At 39.2% G+C, this 23,377-nt stretch overlaps 1 protein-coding gene across 1 annotated transcript in view; it reads right to left on the bottom strand.

Annotated features, from left to right (window-relative positions):
- The window catches only part of IMPG1 (interphotoreceptor matrix proteoglycan 1), a 142,323-nt gene that overhangs the window by 75,478 nt on the left and 43,468 nt on the right, over positions 1-23,377 (bottom strand). The window contains exons 5-8 of the mRNA XM_032152857.2: positions 18,213-18,277; positions 15,108-15,211; positions 11,719-11,859; positions 2,812-2,870 (exon numbers count right to left, since the gene is read on the bottom strand). Of these exons, the coding sequence (XP_032008748.1) occupies positions 2,812-2,870; positions 11,719-11,859; positions 15,108-15,211; positions 18,213-18,277 (369 nt within the window). The remainder of the gene's footprint in view (positions 1-2,811; positions 2,871-11,718; positions 11,860-15,107; positions 15,212-18,212; positions 18,278-23,377) is intronic.

Genomic DNA, 23,377 nt, shown 5'->3' with positions numbered 1-23,377 from the left:
GCTATGTCCAGCTTTCTCCTTTTACACTTCGAATGGTAGTTTCTGCCAAAGGCACTCTACACATGTGATGGGATTGGGGTTGTTGCCCTTTCTGCCTGGACTATATTAACTAATCTAACTTGCATCCCCAGATATCATGTGACTGAAATGTACATGCTACAGGCATGCCCCAACTCTCCTTCTGTGGAGGCAAGGAAGAATCTATGACTGTCTAACTAGTGCTGCTGTATGGGATGAGACTTCCTTCTCTACCAACCAGACACTTATCCTCCCTCTTGCTTGTTTTCAGCAATAGTTTGTAATCCATGAGGTTCTGTAAAGAGGCCAGGCTTTCTGGGTCAAGACCCTAGTCCTGTTCATTTTTAAATAATTGTTTTGTTGAGGTACCATTGTGATAAAAAAGGGACATATTTAAGGTATACAATCCAAGAATTTTGATGCCATACACCTGTCAAACCATTACCACAATCAAGATAGTGAGCATATTCATCAGTCGCAAAGCTTTACTCATCCTACTGTGCGATCCTTCCCCTTCTATCCCTATCTGCCTCACCTTCCTAAGCAACTGCTGATCTGTTTCCTGTTACCATAAATCAGTTTGCATTTTCTAGAGTCTATTATAAATAAAATCATGATGTACTTTTGTTTGGCTTCTTTCACTCAACATAGTTATTTTGAGATGCACCCATGTTGTTGTGTATTCCAATAGTTCATTTCTTTGTTGAGAAGTTGTCTATCGCAAGAATAGGTGACAGTTTGTTGCCCTGTTGATAGACATTTGGGTTATTTCCAGGTCTTGGCTATTAAGAATAAAGCAGCTTTGACATTTGTGCACTAGTATTTGAAGGAGTATACCCTCCAACAAGACTGCATGATTGTTAATAGTTTTCCACCTTTGCTGAGAGATAAAGCAATATTTAAAGTGGACCTTTCATTGTTCATCCTCATAATTGTGTTAATGATACATGTCCTAACTACTTCCCAGTCATGGTGAATTCAGTGAAGTCACTGATAAAAAAGTACTTGTTAAATTGTAAATCAACCTTTATACAAATGAGCTGGAGGAAAGTCAGTACCAGGAGACTCACAGGGTTTTTGGTCTTCTTCAGGGATCTAGCCCACAAAAAAGCAATTTCCTTAATAATATGTTTACTTTATAATATTCTGAGCAGCATTATTAATGGTCACAATTTTGCCACTGTCATGAGCATATTATTTATTGTATTCAAGGGCCAAAACATTTTATGGTGGACTAAATCTTCATGTCATCATGGAAATCACTGGGAAAATGTGATGAAACTTACTTTGTAAGCATCTTTGGCAGAAATACTAATAAATCCTTACAAAGATAAGCACTTGGTAAAAATTCAGTGTCAAGGGATATATCTTTAAAATATTTACCTTGCAAAATTTCATCATCTAACATTTTGGTTTACTTCTAAAACAGATTTTTTAAACATTTGTTTTTCATTTATTGAACGGAGGTGGATAATGAGCATTTTAATATTCACCAAAAGAACTGTTCCCATCATTTCCTTCAGCTTTAAATTAAAAATTTGTTCTTCCACTGCAGTGGTTTATTCAGAAAACCTTTGCATTTACGCAGAATATTTTTCTATCAACTTTTATTTTTCTCTAATCCATCTGATTTCACAGAAAATACTACAGAGCAGCATCTTGAAATAAAGAAAAATGAGTCTGCTTTGGTAGATATTAAGGGTTTCATCTTTTATAACTTTCACTTTTCAGTATTTCCTTTCTCTGGAGTTATACAAATCAGAGGGGCCTGATAGCTTTGAAAGAAATAAACCATGAGCGCTCCCTGCAAAGCTATTTCTTTTTCTGGGCCTGTGGAGCCCTTGCTCTGTGCATCTTCTTGCTTTAAGACAGTAGGCAGTGAAGGAGCCAGGAACACTTCTGGGGAAGCCCACTCTCCCTGGTTTACAAAGCTCATTTGAGGCAAGAAATCTCATTCTGTTCATACCAGGGCTGATATTTACCCTGTGGCACATTTAAAAAATAGCATATTATGAGTTCATCTGTAGATGTTTTGAAAAATGAGAACTTAAAAAAAATATTTAAAAATTATTTCCCCCAATCATGAACCCACATTAGAGTGTTGGGATGCTGAAGGATACAGCAGTCCTGTGACAAAGATGTGGGAATATGGTTAAACCCTCTTTAGTGTGGCACTATCTTATGATCTTATTTTTTTATTTACAATTTTAATTTAATAATTTTTGGGTGGTAATAGATTACTATGAGTCAGACGTCAAAATGACATAAAAGGTATATTTTAGAATGTCTTGCTTATGCTCCTATTCCTTTCCACCCCATTTTCCCAACTCTCCTACCTTGATAGCTATGACTTTTTATTGTTCACTTGTCTCTCTTGGGCAGCATGGTTTGTTTAAATAGTGATGTTATTTAGCATCCCACAGGAAACCAGGCAATCAGACACCAAGGCAATTAATGTCTACCTTTTCTTCATCTGTCTCTACTGAGGTATTTTCCTAAGAAGCTCATTCATAACCACATGGCCAAAGACAGCAGATGAGCTCTCTATAGAGAGCAGTATTTCTGATTCACAGAAGAAGGAAGGAATACAGCTCCTGTGTTACCCCTTAAGAATCACCTAGAGTCATGTTCTAATTAGACAGTTCCTTTATCTGAAACGTACTCCGTTTCCAGGATTTGGCAGAGCTAAGCAACCGGGGAAAAAGGACCTTATAATCCTCATGACATTGCTTTTACAAAAGGATAGGGAGAAAGTAATTTAAAAATTGAGAAGAGTTTGATTCTCTCACTTACCTAAATCCTAACACATGGATTTTTTTGAATCCTGGAAGTTTCTTAAATATCTTTTGCATCTGCAGAGAGAAAGAAATTTGTAAAATACTCTTTGGTTCTGCTGGGTCAGTTCTTGCCTAACTGAAAAACCTAAACACTTTTGATGAGTTAGGGGAACAGCTGAAAATGGAAAATTATTACTTTTTCTTTTTAAAAAAATCTCTCCAAATTGATCAGATGAAAAAGAAAAATTGAAACAACTAAGAAGGCCAAACTCTTTGGTCCTAGTTATTTCCAAAACTCAGAGGAAGGTATTTTGCCATTTATTTAAAAGCTGTAACTGGATAGTTCTGATCTGCTCTTATGGTTACTTTAAATAAAATATAAAATAGCTTTAAGGTGATATTTGAAGGAAACTTTTTTGTCTATAGGAGTTTTACTTATACACATAGAGTAATATTTTCTGACTATAATTATAACTAGAGTTAGCTATAATATTTTAGCTATGATATTTTCTGAATTAATGATATGGTTTGGAAAATATCTATAATGTGAAAGGGGTGATTACATTCAAAATGGCTGCTGTACCTAAACAAAGTGGTAGAAATAGATTCTAATCTAATAGATTAGATTTACTCTTTGATTCATATGGACTTCACAATAAATTTTCTTAATTAATTTGACCTTACTAATGAGGCCTGTTATCATAGTATTTTATAATTGCTGTACTGACTAATCCTTAAGTTACTACAGCCTGGCCATTCTCTCCAGGCCTCTGTCTCTCTGGCTTTCTCTAAATCCAGTGGCAATTTCTGTTCTCCATCTACAGTGTCCCTGCTCTTTCCTGGTTCTTCTTCCACCTCTCTGACCACTCTCTCCATCTTCCTTGCTCCATCCTATTCATGTATTTACTTTCTACTTTAAACATAAGGAGACTTCGAGTTTCCACCTTCAGCCTCCCTGCTTCACGCAGTCACTCTCTCTTTTCTTCTGGAAGCTCAACTGTAGATGCTGTGCTAGGCTCTGGGGACACCGTCACATGGACAAGTACTGCCCCACCCAGCTTTCCCGTTGGAGACTGGGAGGCAAGAGAGACTAAGAGGAAGGGATAGTGGTTGAGCAGTGAAGCTTGGGAGAGAGAGCAGGGTGAAAGGTGAGACTGAACAGGTGAGCAGACACGCATCCCTTTCCTCGCTTCCCTGTCCCCTCTCTCCTATCCCTGTCCCCGGGGGATATCATTTTCTCCCATGGCTTAATTGATCAGTGATACGCAGCCTTGAGTTCTCCACATAAATATTCCAACATTTGCCACTAAGTGAATCTGCCCAAACCAGAGCCATTCTCTTCTTCCCAAATCTGCCTTTGTCCTCAGGCTCTCTGCCTCAGACAGGGTAACGAACCCCGACTGTCTTCCCTGCTAGAAAGTGCAGCATCCCTAGATACCTTCCCTCCCACCTCCCACATGCAGCCACTGACTCTGGTTGGTTTGAATTCCACAAGGTCTTTTGTTTTCACCATGTTCTCATTCACAGGGCTGGCATACCCTCCCTATCCCTACTCTGGCACTGCTGAAATGGGTTTATGTGTGTGAGTGGGCAGAGAAGAAATGGTTTTCTGGGTGTGTTGGGAGAGGAAGAAGGAGAAGGTATCTCTTTGACTACATTTATTTAGAAGCTAATCTTTTTATTAAGAATCTTCACTAACAATTCCCTGCTGGACCCACTGAACAAGATCCAACTGTTTAGAATGGCATTTAAGACCCTCCAGAATCTGCACCCCACCCCCAGGTATCTTACCATTCACTTCCTGCCATCATTATCCCCTTGGCCAATGTCTTGTCCTTTACTGACACTAAACTGACCCCTGTTCCTGCTCAATGAAATAAAAGAGGATACAAACAAATGGAAGAACATTCCATGCTCATGGGTAGGAAGAATCAATATTATGAAAATGGCCATACTGCCCAAGGTAATTTATAGATTCAATGCCATCCCCATCAACCTACCAATGACTTTCTTCACAGAATTGGAAAAAACTACTTTAAAGTTCATACGGAACCAAAAAAGAGCCCGCATTGCCAAGTCAATCCTAAGCCAAAATAACAAAGCGGCAGGCATCACGCTACCTGACTTCAAACTATACTATAAGGCTACAGTATCCAAAACAGCATGGTACTGGTACCAAAACAGAGATATAGACCAATGGAACAGAACAGAGCCCTCAGAAATAATGCTGCATATCTACAACTATCTGATCTTTGGCAATCCTGACAAAAACAAGCAATGGGGAAAGGGTTCCCTATTTAATAAATGGTGCTGGGAAAACTGGCTAGCCATATGTAGAAAGCTGAAACTGGATCCCTTCCTTACACCTTATACAAAAATTAATTCAAGATGGATTAAACACTTACATGTTAGACCTAAAACCATAAAAACCCTAGAAGAAAACCTAGGCAATGCCATTCAGGACATAGGCATGGGCAAGGACTTCATGTCTAAAACACCAAAAGCAATGGCAACAAAAGCCAAAATTGACAAATGGGATCTCATTAAACTAAAGAGCTTCTGCACAGCAAAAGAAACCACCATCAGAGTGAACAGGCAACCTACAGAATGGGAGAAAATTTTCACAACCTACTCATCTGACAAAGGGCTAATATCCAGAATCTACAATGAACTCAAACAAATTTACAAGGAAAAAACAAACAACCCCATCAAAAAGTGGGCGAAGGATATGAACAGACACTTCTCAAAAGAAGATATTTATGCAGCCAACAGACACATGAAAAAATGCTCATCATCACTGGCCATCAGAGAAATGCAAATCAAAACCACAATGAGATACCATCTCACACCAGTTAGAATGGCCATCATTAAAAAGTCAGGAAACAACAGGTGCTGGAGAGGATGTGGAGAAATAGGAACACTTTTACATTGTTGGTGGGATTGTAAACTAGTTCAACCATTGTGGAAGTTGGTGTGGCAATTCCTCAAGGATCTAGAACTAGAAATACCATTTGACCCAGCCATCCCATTACTGGGTATATACCCAAAGGATTATAAATCATGCTGCTATAAAGACACATGCACACGTATGTTCATTGTGGCACTATTCACAATAGCAAAGACTTGGACCCAACACAAATGTCCAACAATGATAGACTGGATTAAGAAAATGTGGCACATATACACCATGGAATACTATGCAGCCATAAAAAAGGATGAGTTCATGTCCTTTGTAGGGACACGGATGAAGCTGGAAACCATCATTCTCAGCAAACTATTGCAAGGACAAAAAACCAAACACCGCATGTTCTCACTCACAGGTGGGAATTGAACAATGAGAACACATGGACACAGGAAGGGGAACATCACACACTGGGGCCTGTTGTGGGGTGGGGGGAGGGGGGAGGGATAGCATTAGGTGATATACCTAATGCTAAATGACGAGTTAATGGGTGCAGCACACCAACATGGCACACGTATACATATGTAACAAACCTGCACATTGTGCACATGTACCCTAAAACTTAAAGTATAATAACAAAACAAAACAAAAAACAAAAAACTGACCCCTGTTCCTTCCCACATACAATATGCACTTCTCTGTCTTCAGGTTCCTATGAATTATTTTCTCTTCAATTTTTCCACCTTCTGCTTATTAACTTTCCCTCCTCCCCACACTGCACCCATTTTCAAAGCCAGCTCAGACATCTTCTGTACTGAAAAGCATTTGTAGAGCCCCAAAGTCAGGTTCAATTATTTCTTCTCTCTACTACTCTAGAGTTTATTGCAGTATACCCCATAAAAGTCGGTGAGGTACATGTCAGTTTCCCTCACTGAGATCATGCTCCTTGGCCATGTCCTGTTTATTCATTTTTCTTTACCTCCCTCCTTCTATCTAGCAGATTGTCATACACATAGTAGGGACTCATCAAATTTTGCTTAATTCAGTTGAGTGCATCTCTTCGTTCTCTAAATTCATTACCAATCCACTGTGTTGTCACCATATCAAAAATTACTGCCAACTCTACATTGTTCGTGTGACGGACTAGAGCAGTGATGCACAGATAATCCCCAAATCACTGACACTTGGCTTTAGACTGCATTATGAATATTTTTCCCCCAGCAGACTGATTTACCTTCTAATTATATATATATTTTTGTGACAATATTAAAAGCAGTTCCATTCCCGAACGTAATATCTATCACAGTGATGAAGGTAGCTCAGCTTTTGGGTGATCTGGAGCTATTTGTACAGGATGGGGTTTAAATATTGGTTCTGCTACTGTCTAACTGCAAGATCCTGAGTTTATTGCTTAATCTCTCTGAATCTTGGTCTCCTTACCCAAAAAGGAGTAACAATGACAACTAATAAGTAACAAGTGCCTGGCACACAGCTGGGCAGTTAGTGATTTGTATTACTGACTCTCTTATTCTCTACTTCTCCTCCTGGATTACCAGCTCCTGAGAGCCCATTTTTCGCTTACTGCCCCAAGTGAGCACACGGCATGGAGCCTGGAAAGAGCAGAGCAAGTCTTTAGTTAGTCATTTTTGAAACTCAGAGGGAGGAAGGACAGGATGAGGGTCCCTACAGAGGTCAGGGGCAGAAGGCCTGGGGAGCGAGTTTCTGTGTCTCCACCCACACCCTGCCACGGGCTCAATAGAAATCTAGGAGGTTGGGTTCTGCAAAGCTAGTCTTTATTCTGAGGGCAGGCAGGAAGGTCTGTGTACATGCTTCATGTCTGCTGTGGCTTCCTAGGACAAACACCTTTGGGGCCACAGGGAATTTGCCATGCTATTTCAGTAAGAGCTCCAGGGATTTAACATTTAAACATGAGCTGCAGTTTCTGGAGCAGCAGATTCAGACCCTGAATCATCCATTTTTCTTCTCCAGGATACCAGAGATGCTGTTATACACATGGAAATAGTCAATTGACCCCGGGACTGGCAGTGTAGATGCCTGCAGCATCAGCAACAGGGAGCACTGTGGGGGAGAGCCCTCCTCCTCTCCAGGAGGGCTCCATGGCACTGACTTGGGTGGAAGGGATTTATTGTTTGTGTCCGTGCCCTCTTTGTGAACCTATCTGGGATTGATTAAGAGTCGGCTTTGTTTAGGAGTGTGAGAAAGGCATGTAGGGAGGAGATGACAAAAGCCTCAGTTAATTCTGCTAAATAATCTTCTGGGGACCTTCTAGTCATGGAGCACTAACCACTAAATTGCTAATTAAGTGCCCAGTTAACCTTATTAATAATACTAAATGCACAGGGGCCTCCCTGATTCTGCTGGAATGTATGTTAACTGGGCTATAAAAAGGCAGCTGTGTTGAGTTTTCATGAATGTTTGCACAGGAGAAAGCATTCAGACAACAGCTAAATGATTCCTTTTGACATTTGTATTAAATTGCTCATTAGGTTTATTGTGGAAATTAAATTACTGCGAAGCACTGTCCATTAATTCCTGATTAGGCCTGAATGTGCTAGTGCAGGCATTGGGCTGTGGTGGGGCTGATTAGTTATCTGATGGCAGGCAGTGAGGTGGCTGGGGCCCTGCTAGGAAGCCTGGAGAGGGAACAGATGTTGTAAGCAGAGGGGTTCCATCTTAGAGAAATCAGTGACGACTGTGCAAATGGAACCAGCAGGACTGACGCCAGGGGTCTCTGGAACAAGATTGGGCAGGTTATACTCTTCTTTGGCTCATAAGTTTTTCAGAGGCTAGCAAGACACGCCCATTTGGCTGGGCGCGGTGGCTCACGCCTGTAATCCCAGCACTTTGGGAGTCCGAGGAGGGTGGATCACCTGAGGTCTGGAGTTCGAGACCAGCCTGATCAACATGGTGAAATCCTGTCTCTACTACAAATACAAAATTAGCCAGCCATGGTGGTGCATGCCTGTAATTTCAACTACTTGGGAGGCTGAGGCAGGAGAATTGCTTGAACCTGGGAGGTGGAGGTTGCAGTGAGCTGAGATGGCACCATTGCACTCCAGCCTGGGCAACAAGAGTTAAACTCCGTCTCCAAAAAAAAAAAAAAAGAAAGAAAGAAAGAAAAAGACAAAAGACATGCCCATTTGATGATGATACAATAGTCGCTTCCCATAAATATTTATCTGGGAAAAATAGGAGGCATGGCATGGTGGTTAAGAGCAAGAGTTCTGGTGCCAGGCTGCCTGGGTTGAAATCTTGGCTCTGCCAGATAATAAAAGTGGCACCGTTGGACATATTAATCTCCTTTCCTCAGTTCTCTCTTACAAAAAGAGGAAATAATATTACTCACAGAACTGCATGAAAAATTAAATGAGTTAGTACATATGAAGCATTAAGAAAAGTGCTGGCTATTATGTCTATACACAACAGTTTAGACTTGGAAAGGAACTCTGAGGTCATCTTCTACAATTTCTAAGTGAGGAAGTTAGGCCAGGGATCTCCAATTTCTCAGAGCTAATTTTTGGCAAAAACAGGACTAGAACTCCAATTTTTAAAAAATCCCAATATATTTGCATTATTCTACATCAGATTGTTGTAAGTGTTTAGAAAATTGACAATAGATCATCGAAGAGTCCATGGCCAATTATCCTACTGGGAAGATATTCTGACCATACTAAGGAATTGTCAAAAAGAATGTTTCAAAGAACAAATGGAAATGTTAACAAACTATTCTTTAATTCATTTGGTCTAATAATCCATGTCTGAGTAGTTTTCTGGTTCATAAATGCCCCATGCTGATTCTTTTACTTTGACATTTGTAGAAAGAATTCTTTACATTTTATTGACTGAATGCTGATGCAGAGAGAGGCTGGAGGTTAAGAATGTTTCACTTATTCATCTCCTCTCAGTGTGAGAAGAGGTATGTATTGAATTCTCCAAGTATGAGAAGGGGGCCTGTTTGTTCCCTGGCCATGCTAAGATTCATGTGCACTCCTGTTGTCCACATTGTAGTTCTTGGTTATGTAATCTCATGGATGCTTCTATTTTCAGCTGCATTTATACAAACAATTACTGAGTAGTTAACTGCATCCCAGACTCTGTATTAGAAGGTTAAGCATCAGAGATTAAAAGAATAGCTCCTGTTCTCTAGGAGAAGCTCATAGCCTGGTGGTGAGGAGTGGGGTGAACGAAGAGGGAGGAATAGAGACAGCAAAGGCCATAGACACATAAGCAAGCAATCTCAAGAAAGGGTGTTGTGAAAGCAATGAGTGAACCCAGGAGAGACACTGGATGCAGAATGGATAGAGGGAACTTTCCATGTTGAAGTATGTAAGACAAGACTTGGAGAAGGGCATTCTAGACAGAGCAGACAGCACATGTAAAGGCTAAACGGGGACAAATTGGAAACAGTTTGCATTCCTGGAAACTAGAGTGAAAAGGAGGGGGATGATAAGGAACTGGTATACAGTGAGGCTCAAAAAAAAAAAAAAAAAAAGGCAGAGATCTTATTATGGTATATAGATGCCACACTCAGCATAGTAGCCGGATTTATCCTGCAGGGAATTGAAGAGATTTGAATTTAATTAGAGACAGACAGATATAACAAAGGTCAGAGATGGAAGAGACATCTTGGGAAAGCTCCTCAGTTTATTAATTGACGACATGGACAATATAATTGCCTTCCTCTTATCACCCATGAAAAATATTATGTCTTTAAATTGCATCAAACTGTAAAAATAGAAATATTATGTAAAGACAAAGTATTATGAATTAAGAATTTATATTTCAACCCAGCATCTTCTCTACTTGGTGCCTGCATAGTCATTTTATTTTATTTAAATCTACTTTGTTGAGGTATAATTGACATATCAAAAGCTGTACATATTTAATATATACATCTCGATGAATTTGTCTGTAAGTATATACCAGTGAAACCGTCACCATAATGGTCATCTAGGCATAGAGCATCTGCATAATGTCTTTCAGTTAAATGAGATTTTCAAACCTACTAATTTTTATTTATTTATTTATTTTACATTTTGTTTAGTTATCTTTTGAGACAGAGTTTCACTCTTTCACCCAGGCTGGAGTGAAGTGGCACGATCTTGGCTCACTGCCACCTCTGCCTCCCGGGTTCAAGCGGTTCTCCTGCCTCAGCCTCCTGAGTAGCTGGGATTACAGGCGCCCACCACCACACCCAGCTAATTTTTGTATTTTTAGTAGATACAGGGTTTTGCCATGTTGGCCAGGCTGGTATCGAATTTCTGATCCACCCGCCTCGGCCTCCCAAAGTGCTAGGATTATAGGCATGAGCCACCGCAGTTGGAAAAACCTACTAATTTTTGAAGAAAAGATAAATGTAAACACAGTGGTCCCTTTTTATCCTCGGTGGAGGGTACATTCCAAGACCCCATGGATGCCTGAAATTGTGGAGAGTACCTAATCCCATATATACTACATTTTTTTCCCATACACACATACCTATGATAAAGTTTAATTTATAAATTAGGCACAGTAAAAGATTTACAGCAATAACTAATAATGGAATAGAACAATTGTAACAATATACTACAAGAAAAGTTATGTGAATGTGGTCTCTCTCTCACAATATAATGGCTATGTGATGAGGCTAAGTAAGGTAAATGGTATAGAAATTGTGACATATGTTAGGCTATTATTGACCTTCTTAATGAATTGCTTATTTCTGGAATTTTCAATTTAATATTTTGGACTATGGTTGACGGGGTAAACGAAACTGTGGATAGAGGGGGCAGGTGGGGACCACTGCAAGTTTTGAGAATAGAAAAGCTGGAATGAAAAACTTTCCTGGAGATCCATTTGTTCTAACATGTTAGGGACCACTGTAATTTTGGTTTTCTTTTAAATGGTTAAACATGAATGCCACGAGAAGCTGGAACTATTCGCCATAAGGGTTTATGTCCTATCGGCTCCCACCTCTCAGTCACAGCTTGAGGTGTGGTTGTATGGGCCGGGTCTACTCACCTGAAGTTGGGACTTTCCTGCTAGCTCCTGGTAATATGGGGACTGGGAGTCAGCGAGCTCTGCTTTGAACCTCTGGTTTACCAGAGAGACGCTGAGCTCCACCTTCTGCTCCTCAGACACAGCGAATTCTGTTTCTCTTTCCTGAGTTTAAAAAAAAAAGGACTTCTGTTAACCTAAACCACAAATAAATGGTTATTTTAGATAATATATGTTGATACTGTCTCAAGAAGTGGATTATGAAGGCTTAAGTGTTTTGCAATCAAAATCCTTTTAACTAGAACTTAAAGAAGAGCCTAGACTGGTTTAATGAGAAAATTTGTGCTTAAATTTCACATTGAAACTAGTTAGAAAATACTATCAAGCCAAGAGAAAGTTTGAAATTTCTCTCAGAAGGAATGATGTATTTGGGCCACTTCTGGAAGCAGGTGGCTAAGAACGGAGGCACAGTTCTGAGGATCTGGACTTGGTCTCCATCACTAAGGGCCAAGGGGTCATCCTTCTTACCTGTTGGTCTGGAAACCAGCAGGGGTCTCTCATTGCTCTGAGTTCATATGGGCTTCCAGGGCACAGAGCAAGCCCAGAGCTCAGTTTCAAACTTGGGTTTGACAGAGTTTTCAACCTTGGATACCCAGAAGATACTAAGGTCCATTAGTTTTCTTAAAAAAGTAAAATTATCTCTGCAGAAAATTGAATATCTCTGGTTACATACATGGTCTCTTATAGTGAAATTAGAGTTACAGAAGCTGATAGAAGAGAACAGTTAATGGAAATTGCCCTGAGGGACAGAGCTCAACTGAATAAATGGTAGCAGATGTATTTCCTCCTCATTTCTTGTCACAAACTCCCCTCTGTCATGGGCATGGACAATACTACAGCCTCTCTCTAATTTTAGTAGGACACAAGGAGGATGTGGATTCACATGTAAAAGACTTCTGATGTTTGTTTAAAAGATTTTCATTTATTCAAAAAAACACACATTGAGCATCTGTATGGGTGTAGCATGGTGCTAGGATCAATGGGACACTAAAAAGTCTGACATGCAGTATTCTTTCGAAGCTTACCATTTTGTTAGGCAAATTGGAAGTTTCAGGGAACATTTAAATAACTGTGAAATGAAATATTCTGGGGATATTTAACCAGAGAGAGGAACTTATATTAACTTTTGAAGAAGATGGGACACAGGGGTTGTGAGAAAATAGATGACAGATGAGTTGCCTTAGAAATTTTATAGTGAATATATACTGAATTACGGTCAACAATTTTTTCCAACAGTACTTTTCACTGTTGAGGGAAGAGCATTTTTCAGAAAAATACAATATTTTATTTATTTCTTTTATTTATTTATCTTTTTGACACAGAGTCTCACTCTGTTACCCAGGCTGGAGTGCAATGGCGATCACAGCTCACTGCAGCCTCAATCTCCCAGGCTCAAGCAATCCTCCCTCCTTGGCCTCTCAAGTAGCTGGGACTACAGGCATGGACCACCATGCCCAGGTAATTTTTAATTTTTTTGTAAAGATGGGGTCTCCCAAACTTGCCTAGGCTGATCTTGAACTCCTGGGCTCAAGTGATCCTCCTGGGTTGGTCTCCCAAGGTGCTAGGATTGCAGGCGCGAGCCACCATGCCTGGCTGAAATACAATATTTTCATTCTTTGTTCATGCCAGCAGTTCAACCAAACCTGGAACCATGTGGCCTAATGGGCAGATAGGATGGCCAACAGGGTCTAATCTCTGACTTATCTTGTAGAGCTGGTAAGGCTGAACTTTGTGCCTTTGCCCTGAAGCTTTGACCTGTGCCTTGGAGAGAGGTTGTAATGAAGGGGAAAGGATTAGAGGAGTCGCTTCTCAGGCCCCAGGGGTGGTAGGTCTGGTGATAGTGGCAGTGTGAGAAGCCAGGTTCTAGTCTGCCACTCCTTATACTACTGCCTCCTTTGGGGTCTACTGCCTACTTTGTGCAGCCAAAGCTCTACACTCATGGCTAATGAGTGAGGACTAAGCTCTGAGTTTTTCTTATCTTGCCCAAATTCCTATCTAAGGGATTTGGGGAGTCATGTCCTACAAACCATAAATTCTCATCAGATAGGTTTTATTTAACTCTATATAGTGTGACTTACTTTCCAGTCTGACTCTGGCATAACATTACGTGACAAAGAAGAAAATCAACATGTTTTTACTCCAAAACATGTCTCTTTGCCATATTTTGAAATGGCCCTGCAAAGTCATCCTTTGTGGGTAAAAATTTGCATCTGTAAAGAATCTCTATTAACATAGCTAGATCTTTTTCTTTCAGGCCCTCCAAATCCTGAAGAGAATAACTGAGAGTCTAGCACATTTTAAAGGTCTGAATAGGGAACACTTGTCATCTATTGTCTCTAAGGGTGGCCACTATGAGACTTCAAAAGAACTTTGGTCTACACAACCTTTAATCTTAACCTGAACATTTCCTCTCTATTGATCTCAGGTCTTTAGACAAACTGAACCAATTGTCAACCAGAAAATGTTTAAATTTACCTATAGCCTTGAAGCCCTCCCCGCTGCAAATTGTCTCGCCCTTCTGTACCAAACCAATGTACTTCTCAAATGTATTTGACTGATGTCTCATGCCTCCCTAAAATGTATGAAACCAAGCTTCACCTTGACCACCTTGGACACATGCTCTCACTACCTCCTGAGGGCTGTGTCATGGACCATGGTCACTCATATTTGGCTCAGAATAAATCTCTGCAAATATTTTACAGAGTTTGACACTTTTTGTCAACAATGAGGACAGTGTTTCCCTGCTTCCACAATTAAATTCTGTAACCATGCTCTCATCCCACATACCTTTGCACTCAGAGTGGTGGCCAGTGCTCCTCTTTGCCTTAGAACACTGTGTTTATTTTTCCCTAGTTTTACACACAGGATTTTGATCATTTTGATATCTATTTGACCTATTCATCCCAGACATAACTGAGAACAAAACCTTCACTCTTGTTGTCAATGTGGAATTATACTTCAGTGGTAAAAGAGCTTCATGACTGATTGATTGGTTCATTCATTCTAACACTTGGTGAGCATATATATATATAATTTATATATATATATATATATATATATGGTTTTGTTAGGTGCTGGGGAAAAAGGGCCCCAGCACTCCACAGCTTATAATTAAATTATTTCTTGTAACTCCTCCTCCTTTATTCTAGGTCTCAATCTATGTTTCCCCACTCAGTACCTAGGAAGAAGTGAGAATAAAGAATAGAACTCCAGTCACTGACTCTTAACCAGAGTCATAAAAAAATACATCACTAATATTATTTAATGGATGGTTTATCCATTCTCTTTTCCTGTTTTGCTAAAGAACAAAAACAGGCACATGAAGAGCTAGATCAACTCTAGGAACTTCTTACTGTTGTAGGCATCTTGGTGTCGTTGAGTGTTTTATCGAGAATTTCATTGAGGAGGGTGTCATCAGGAGTGAGAGGGAAAGGCCCAAGTGAGACGTTGGCAACATCTGTGAAAATTTAAAAAATTAAAGACACAAAAATGAGAATGGAGGAGTTTAAATTAGAATGAGGTCAAAATTCCATATGCTTTTTCTGTCATTCTGGAATTTACAGATGTTAGGTGCCTTCTGAACTCATCTTTTTAAGATCACATAAATATGTTTTTGAAAAAAAAATGACTCATACTCTGTCCTAAATTCTTCATCTTTCTCTTAAGGACCCAAATTTGGTGCTCCCCTGTATGTGTTATAGTTAAATGCTTTTGCCAGATGAGACCTGATTAATTTTTTCTTTTTGACATTATATAAAGGACACATAGGCAGATGTTTACCTTGAATTCGCTCTTCTGAGAGTTTTCTTAGAATACTACCTAAGTCTTTAAAACGTAGATTGCTTTAGCAATCATTGAGGCATAAGATTTTAATCAGAAAATCCAAGAGATGAAAGAACATTAAGCTGCTATGAATTTCACTTCTTTTAGAACAGATCACCATAAACCATTTCAAATATGTGGCAAATGTTTTGATATTTTTAAAGATCTTCATAGAGTGCAAGTCTCGGTTCTATTCAAGCAAAGAAAAAAGCATTATTGTAATACAAATGCATTTCTATTTTGTAATAAATTATTATTTAAAAAATGCTCAGAGAAAATAGTGTTATAGTTAATTGGTTTATATTTAGCCAGAAACAGCTTTCCATTTCAACCTTAATTAGGCAAAAACATAGAATGCCTTAGTTTATTCTTGTGTTTTAGAAAACAGGATATACTGAAAAATGAGTCAATCTTTTCTTAATCTCTGAAGAGTATGTGGTACCTGGGAATCAGCAGTCACAGGTGGTTACTTGTCACTGTGAGACTCTGTGAAGTAATTGCCCTGGGTGTGGAATTGTGCTTCCTAGTGGGGGCATGAGAGTGGGTATCAGAATCATCTAGGCAAGGCAGTTTTTTGGCTAATAAAGTACATACCCTGTGGCATATTACAACCTCAAAGGATGTGGCCCCTGGCATCTTCCCCTTCTGCCCTCATTGAAGAATCCTGCTGTGAGCAATTGGGATCGATGTGTTCTGTGCTCTGGACTTCACCAGACTATTACCAATGTAAAGCATCTTCAAACTTTGTAATTCTATGAATAATCGGTTTACACTACAATTTTTGTTACAATAAAAAAGTGCTTAGCTAGTACCCTAGAAGAACAAATTTTTATTTGGCTATCCTTACATTTTATTGCCTTGAAAAGATAGATTATTCACATAATTACACCTACAAACAATTATTAGGTAGCCTGGGTTTATCTTCGAGTGCATTCAGCCTCTTTTGGAGATTTCTCACTCTTCCTTCACACCTAGGCACCTAGTAACATTTCCCAATCAAACTCTAATCTTAACTGTTCTGTGTGTATACTTCAACTGGAGGTGTCCAGAAGTACTGGGGAAATAATTCTAAAACATTTTTTGCTAGAACTCAAATATATGGTGATGATATATCACATTATATTATGATATATCAATTGTCCAAGGGTCCCTCAAAGTTTTATTTAAAAAATGAAAAATAATTTATAAGAAAGGGGTCATTTTAACTTACTCTAACTTACTAAATCTAATCTTGTTATTATAAAAGTTTGTATCAGCTAAAGTATACTAACCTCAAATTTAAAGTAGAAATACAAATTTCAATTCTCTTTTTAATTTTGATTGTTTTCCCATATTAAAATGAAGTCAGTACAAAACATCTTTTTATATGTTTATATGCTCCTCCTCTAAATAATACCTTTTTGAATAAGACTTGATATTAGATGTCACAGGTCAAATTTGAGCTGTTTATATGGGGGAATTAACTATGCAGCTCTTCTTTTTATTCTTAAAAATGCATTTTACTGCTATTTTATAACTAAAATTCAACTAGGCTTCTCCTATTATTAGCTACAAGTCAGTCTAAAAATGATAAATTAGCTGAACTTAGGAGAAAACAAATATAGGCACAGCGGCTTTCTCTGAATGTCAGTAAAGGAAGAAATGGGAAACTAATATCATTTATTTATTAATAATATCATTTAATTATTATTGAGAAAATATCTATTTTCTCAACTTCTACATTTTAAGTCATCAAAAATTAATTTCTTAAAACATTATTCACGTTACTAAAAATCAAATGAACTGGGAATACATTGCCCAGAGAATAGTTTTATTGTGTATATTTAAAAGTATTCTTAGATTATATGTGAAAATGGGAAGACTGCAATAGAAATATACGTGAAAGAGAAATTTCAAACATCTAATAAACACAGGAGAAATGATTTTCCTTTGCCTTTTGGCAAACTCTAGAATAAATAGCAATATTCAATACTGATAAGTGCTGCAATGAGACAGGCTCTTGTCTTTTCTGCCAGTGGGATATTTAAATTGTAACAAAATTTCTGGAAAAAAATTTTGGCAAAATTTATTAAAAGCCTTAAAATCCATAGTGTTTGACTTAGTAATCTATTTTGAGAAATTAGTGATTTGACAAAGATTTATGTTTAAGTATCTTAATTAAAACACTATTTGTAATGTCAGATACAATGATGCAATGGTTAAGTTGATGACATCTGTATGGATGCAACAGAATGTTGCAAGTCATTAAAATGATAACTTTGAAGAAATTTTAGTGGAACTATAAAATATCCTTTACATCAGGTTAAGTGGAAAAAATGATACAAACTCTAAGTAAATATGGTCTCAGTAATATGTGTATATAATAGAAGAAAGAAGGCAGAAAATAGGCAGTAAATGTTCATGATGGTTGCTTCCAACTGTAAGATATTGAGTGGTTTGGTTTTACCTTTATTCTTTTCTGTATTTTCCAAGTTTTATGCAATAAATTTAAATTGTTATAAAGTTAGAAATATAAGCTAGTTTTGAGAAAGTACATTATAAACATTATCTTTAATTAGGAATTGTTTTATAAATAACATGCTATCATGATGATTTGAATGAAAGTTTAGAAACAAAGGAATTAGATCTAAGCTTACCTGTTGAAACGACAATGGTTTCACCAGGCTCTCCCAATGTCTTCTCTGTAGTTATTTCATCTTTTCTATTAGTACAATAGAAAAGAAGGAAGAGGTGGTGAAAGAGAACTTGATGACAGTAGAGAACATACATTTAAATGTCTTATACTGAGTAGACCTAAAAGTTATAGGAAAAGCATACTTGAAAACTGGATTTACCTATTTTTAAATTATGGAAGTAATATTTGAATATATTTTCATTGAGGAAAAATTCAAAAAACTCTCCAAAATGGTTATGTTTGACTCCAGTGTTTTCCATAAGCATCCTATTTTTTTTGTGGTCCTGGGGTTCTGTGATAGGCAAAGCTGGTCTTTGGGGCATAATCCTATAGTTCCATTCCACTTACACTGTGTTCTTGACATCAGAGATAATTGATGACATGATCTGTGACTGAAATATTCTTGCTAAAATCTCAGACCCTCAAGCCTGCATATCCAGTCATTAAGCTTATCTAATAAAGTAACTCTTGTGGTTACAGTAATGGGTAAGATGTAGATTTCTGTGTAATACAGATCTACTAAATCTGTATTCTGGGCACAGCCATTGCCTGTAATGGTAACTGGCCAGGAAGTCGGGGGTAGGTTCTCAGTGCCATGGAATAATGGTGTGGAAGAGATTCTAGGAGCAGATCCAAGGTCGTGGTGGTAGAGCTATATGTGTATAATGTTGGCCCACTCTAACAAGCTTTACCTAGAAAGGAGTAGTGGTGAGACAGCCTGGTGGGAGGGGGTCCCCCCAAAAACTCCAACCACCCTGCCCACTGGGATGGAGCCTTGGGGAGTTTGTGCAGTTTGCAGTGGGGAGGAGCCTGGCCCCTCCTCTTCCTGTGTGTAACCTGGGATTCAAGCTGCGTGTGGGAAGCACTCTAGCAGGGACTCTGGGCTAGCAAGTCCCTATTTTACCCTTTTCTTCCTTTTCGCCCAATAAAACCCTGCTTTACTCACCCTTCAAACCATCTGCCTAAATTGTCATGGCTGTGGGACGTACAACGTACCTTGTGTTAGGTAACAGGAGCACCCTAATGGCGCTGGTTCTGGGTTCTTCCTCCCCAACACAGGCCAGCCAAAAGGAGCCAATCAGAGGTCACGCCTTCCCGCCTCAGCCTAGACCCAGCCCCTCAGCCAACCAGCGACCCCCACGTAACGTCCCTAGGCATAAAAGACGGAGGCTGCAGAGCCCTCGCTCTCTTTCTTCTTCCGCTTCGGCTCTCCCTCCGACTCCTCCAATAAAGATCGCTTGACTGCAACAGGTGTGGCGTGGTCTGAGTCTGAGCCTACAGAGTCACCTTTTCACCTTGTCTTTAGCTGAACTAAGGATAAGTCCTGCAACATTTTTTGGTGCCCAACGTGGTGCTCGAGAAGTGGTGAGTGAAATGGGGACTCAAAACCCCTCGCTGTTGCTTCTAAGCCTTTTCAACCTTGGACTTCTGAGGGTGGGGGAAACCATTCCCCCATACCCCATCACTCCTGGGCCTTTTCATGGCCCTTTCCTTCCATTCTTAGGGTCAAAAAAGGAGCAGTGAGCAGCAGCTCCCCGCTGCTCTCCCCTCCCTGCTGGGGCTGGGATGCATGGTCCAAGGGTCCCACACAGCAGGCTGGCTTGTTCCCAGCTATGCATCACCGCAGCAGCCTACTGATTCGCTGGCCAAGGGGTTCAGCTCCATCGGACAGTAATTAAACTTTTCTCCCTGGTGGAGGAACTTGCGTAGGAATAAGAGGTTCTTTCCCAGGCATTTTTAAATGTTTTTTTTTCTCTTCTCTTCTCCACCCTGTCTGCAGTTAACCTTTAAAGTTCTTTTTCCCCTTTAGCAGGCCAGACCCCCACCCCCAACAACTATCACTGTATTCTCTGCAAAGTTTTGGTTGTGAAATCAAGCCTTCATTTTGTTATACATCCTGAGGGCATGGCTTGTAACTCCAGTGGCAAGACTTTGCCTTAGGGAATGAGCCCTTTCTGGTTTGATATCTGCATGTTTTTCTAAATCTCTCTCTTAAATAGCCCCATTCAGTGACTGGGTTTTCTTCTGCCTGTCTGTGTGTGTACTGTGTGTAATGTCTGTCAAAGAGCTCTAATTAATTCGGCCTAAAGAAAGACAAGCACTTGGATGTAATTTTTTTAAGGGAAGTTAAAAGCTGTGGTACCTTTCAGTGCACGTGACTTTAATCTTTAAGAAATAAAAACAGCCTTAAAGATTATTGGTAAAATGAAGGTGTCATTAACATGTAAATAGGTGAACTGAACTATGCAGGTCAGATGCAAGGTTTGCTAAGTGTTTTGAGGTTATAAACTGCTTTTTGGGTTTTGAGAACTGTCTTGTTGGCTTCACAATAGGTAAGGCCTGGGGACATATGGGATTAATTGCACCCATAACTAAAAAGGCAAACCTGGGCTGCAGTCAGCACACAATTAAAGTAACATACCAGGTTTTACCTTAAAGTTAAAAATTGTTAGGAGTTAACATTATAACATGTAATTGAAACTACTGAAACTAGATTTACACGTAAGGGGTGTAAGAATAGTAAAATGTGTTTTTATAGTAAAAAGTTATAAGAAGGCATGGAAATATAAACTTTGGCCTAGGGTTAAAGGATTGTATTAAATTAGATAGAAAAAAGCTGAAGGTTCAAAGAAGTGCTGGAAGAATTGTGGAAATTACTCTTGCAGAAGAGGTTTTTTGTGTGAACATATTGACTATTCAAAAAAAGGTATTATATGGTTTTTCCATAAATTGAGCCTTGAGATAAAACCATAACAAAATTTTCCTCAGGCACTAATCTGCTCTTTGGCAAAATTTGTAAAGGGTTATAAAAGGTTTTTGCTTCTTTAAGATTTCTGAGTGGTCATTTTGGCACAATAAATAATTTATGGCAATCTGGAATTATATTTCATAATATCAAGTGCTTTAAACATATTTAAAAGGCTTCTCAAAATCAAACTTCAGTTTCAAAATTGTCCTTCCTGACACCTGGCTTTTTGGATAGTCCAGAGAGCCCCTAGAATGTCCAGAAAAGAGGTAAACAGGATTATTTGACATATTTAGGTACATGGGATTGTCAAAATGATGTTCAATCTTCTTTAGGTCATTATCTTGGTAAATAATGCTAATCTATATTCCAAAATTCTATGGGATTTCAAAAATTCTAATATCTAAATGTGTGCTATCAATCATAATTAAAGTTGTTAAGTTATTGTAAACCACGGAGATAACCAAATTTGTCAATTGTGTTTCTAACTGTAACTACGCTGGACATTTTGCTATTCACAGACAATTGCTGTCTTGTTTTTATCCTTTTCAAAAGATGGCTTATAATAAGCTGTAGGACTTTAACAGGTGCTCTCAAATACAGGATTCTGTTAACTTTGGAGATTGTAACATTGGAATAAAGGAAAATGTACAGGACTCATGAGGAGCTGAAATGCTCATGTATATCAAACCAAACAAGAGTTAATTAAATGGACAGAACTCAGAAAGCTGAAGCAACCTTTCGACTTTTTCTTGGAATACTGCTGATCCTTGTTTTATTTTTCAGAGTCAAGGAAACTTATTTTGAATTATTTATAGCCTTTAGCAATTAAGTAAGGGCCAGACGCGGTGGCTCATGCCTGTAATCCCAGCACTTTGGGAGGCCGAGGTGGGCGGATCACAAGGTCAGGAGATCGAGACCATCCTGGCTAACATGGTGAAACTCTGTCTCTACTAAAAAATAGAAAAAATTAGCCAGGCGTGGTGGTGGGCTCCTGTAGTCCGAGCTACTCAGGAGGCTGAGGCTTGAACCTGGGAGGTGGAGCTTGCAGTGAGCCAAGATCGTGCCGCTGCGCTCCAGCCTGGGTGACAGAGCAAGACTCCATCTCAAAAAAAAAAAAAAAAAAAAAAATTAAGTAAGGTATACTCCTGGGATGAAAATTTGGAGCATGCTTATTTCTCTCTGTCTGGTTCCTTTAGAATTTGGAAACTATCTGTGAGTATTCTTAACTTATGGCAATATAGTTGTTTGCATCAGTGCAATAAGAATCCATTTTTCTTTTGCAACAAGACACAATTGGAAAAATTGGGTATTTTATCAAGGGTTTGACTGAAAGTGTATGCTTCCCTTTAAGGGGTGAATCTAGACTTACAGAACAAATTAAACTCAGTGGGGAAAGTGGCCTCATACCCTTGTCTATGCAGTCCCTGTACAGGGTTCTTGACCTATGGTCAGTAAAGAATGTCACTTTCTAACAGGTCCAGGAGCTCCAAGTTTATCTTAGGACCTTAAGAGGATGGGATCACCCAACTCGCAGGCATTTGAGGATACAAACCCAGAGCTGGGATCAGCATTAAAAGGTCTCGGCCGGGCGCGGTGGCTCACGCTTGTAATCCCAGCACTTTGGGAGGCCGAGGCAGGCGGATCATGAGGTCAGGAGATCGAGACCACAGTGAAACCCCGTCTCTACTAAAAATACAAAAAAAAATTAGCCGGGCGTGGTGGCGGGCACCTGTAGTCCCAGCTACTTGGAGAGGCTGAGGCAGGAGAATGGCGTGAACCCGGGAGGCGGAGCTTGCAGTGAGCGGAGATTGTGCCACTGCACTCCAGCTGGGCGACAGAGCGAGACTCCGTCTCAAAAAAAAAAAAAAAAAAAAAAAAAAAAAGGTCTCACCTGAGATTCTTTGTGGAACAGCCTTCCATCAAAGCCAATCCAAAAGGCTTATGTAGAAGTAATTATTCTTGCTGCACTTTATGCAAATAATTAGGCCAAGTATAAAACCAAAGTCTATTTGCAAACAACTCAGTCCTATTATGATTTTGTTTTTAACAGAAATGAGGACTGGAGAGAGGGAAATTATGTTTCAAAACTTATACATTTTTCATTAAATTCTAAACTCATTAGTTGTTTTTAAGTTTTTGCCTATATTTTAGACTAACCCTGCTGGTTCCTGTGAACCAACCAGCAATCTCTGGCTGCAGCTCAGAAAGAACAAGAGGGATGGGTAATGTAGAAATCTGGATCAATATTCTAGTTCTGAGCAAATCCTGCCAGGTGATGGAATAAATAGGGTGCCCATCACCCAGAGGTTTCCTTTTTGGGGAAGTAAGACCAAGGGAACTAACCAAAGCCAAGCACCATGCACCCAAATTCTAGCAAG

The sequence above is a fragment of the Hylobates moloch genome, unplaced genomic scaffold (genome assembly GCF_009828535.3).
Source record: "Hylobates moloch isolate HMO894 unplaced genomic scaffold, HMol_V3 SCAFFOLD_2, whole genome shotgun sequence".
NCBI classification, from domain to species: domain Eukaryota; kingdom Metazoa; phylum Chordata; class Mammalia; order Primates; family Hylobatidae; genus Hylobates; species Hylobates moloch.
Note: the sequence above shows the minus strand (reverse complement) of the source record. Positions and strands in the feature narration are given on the sequence as shown.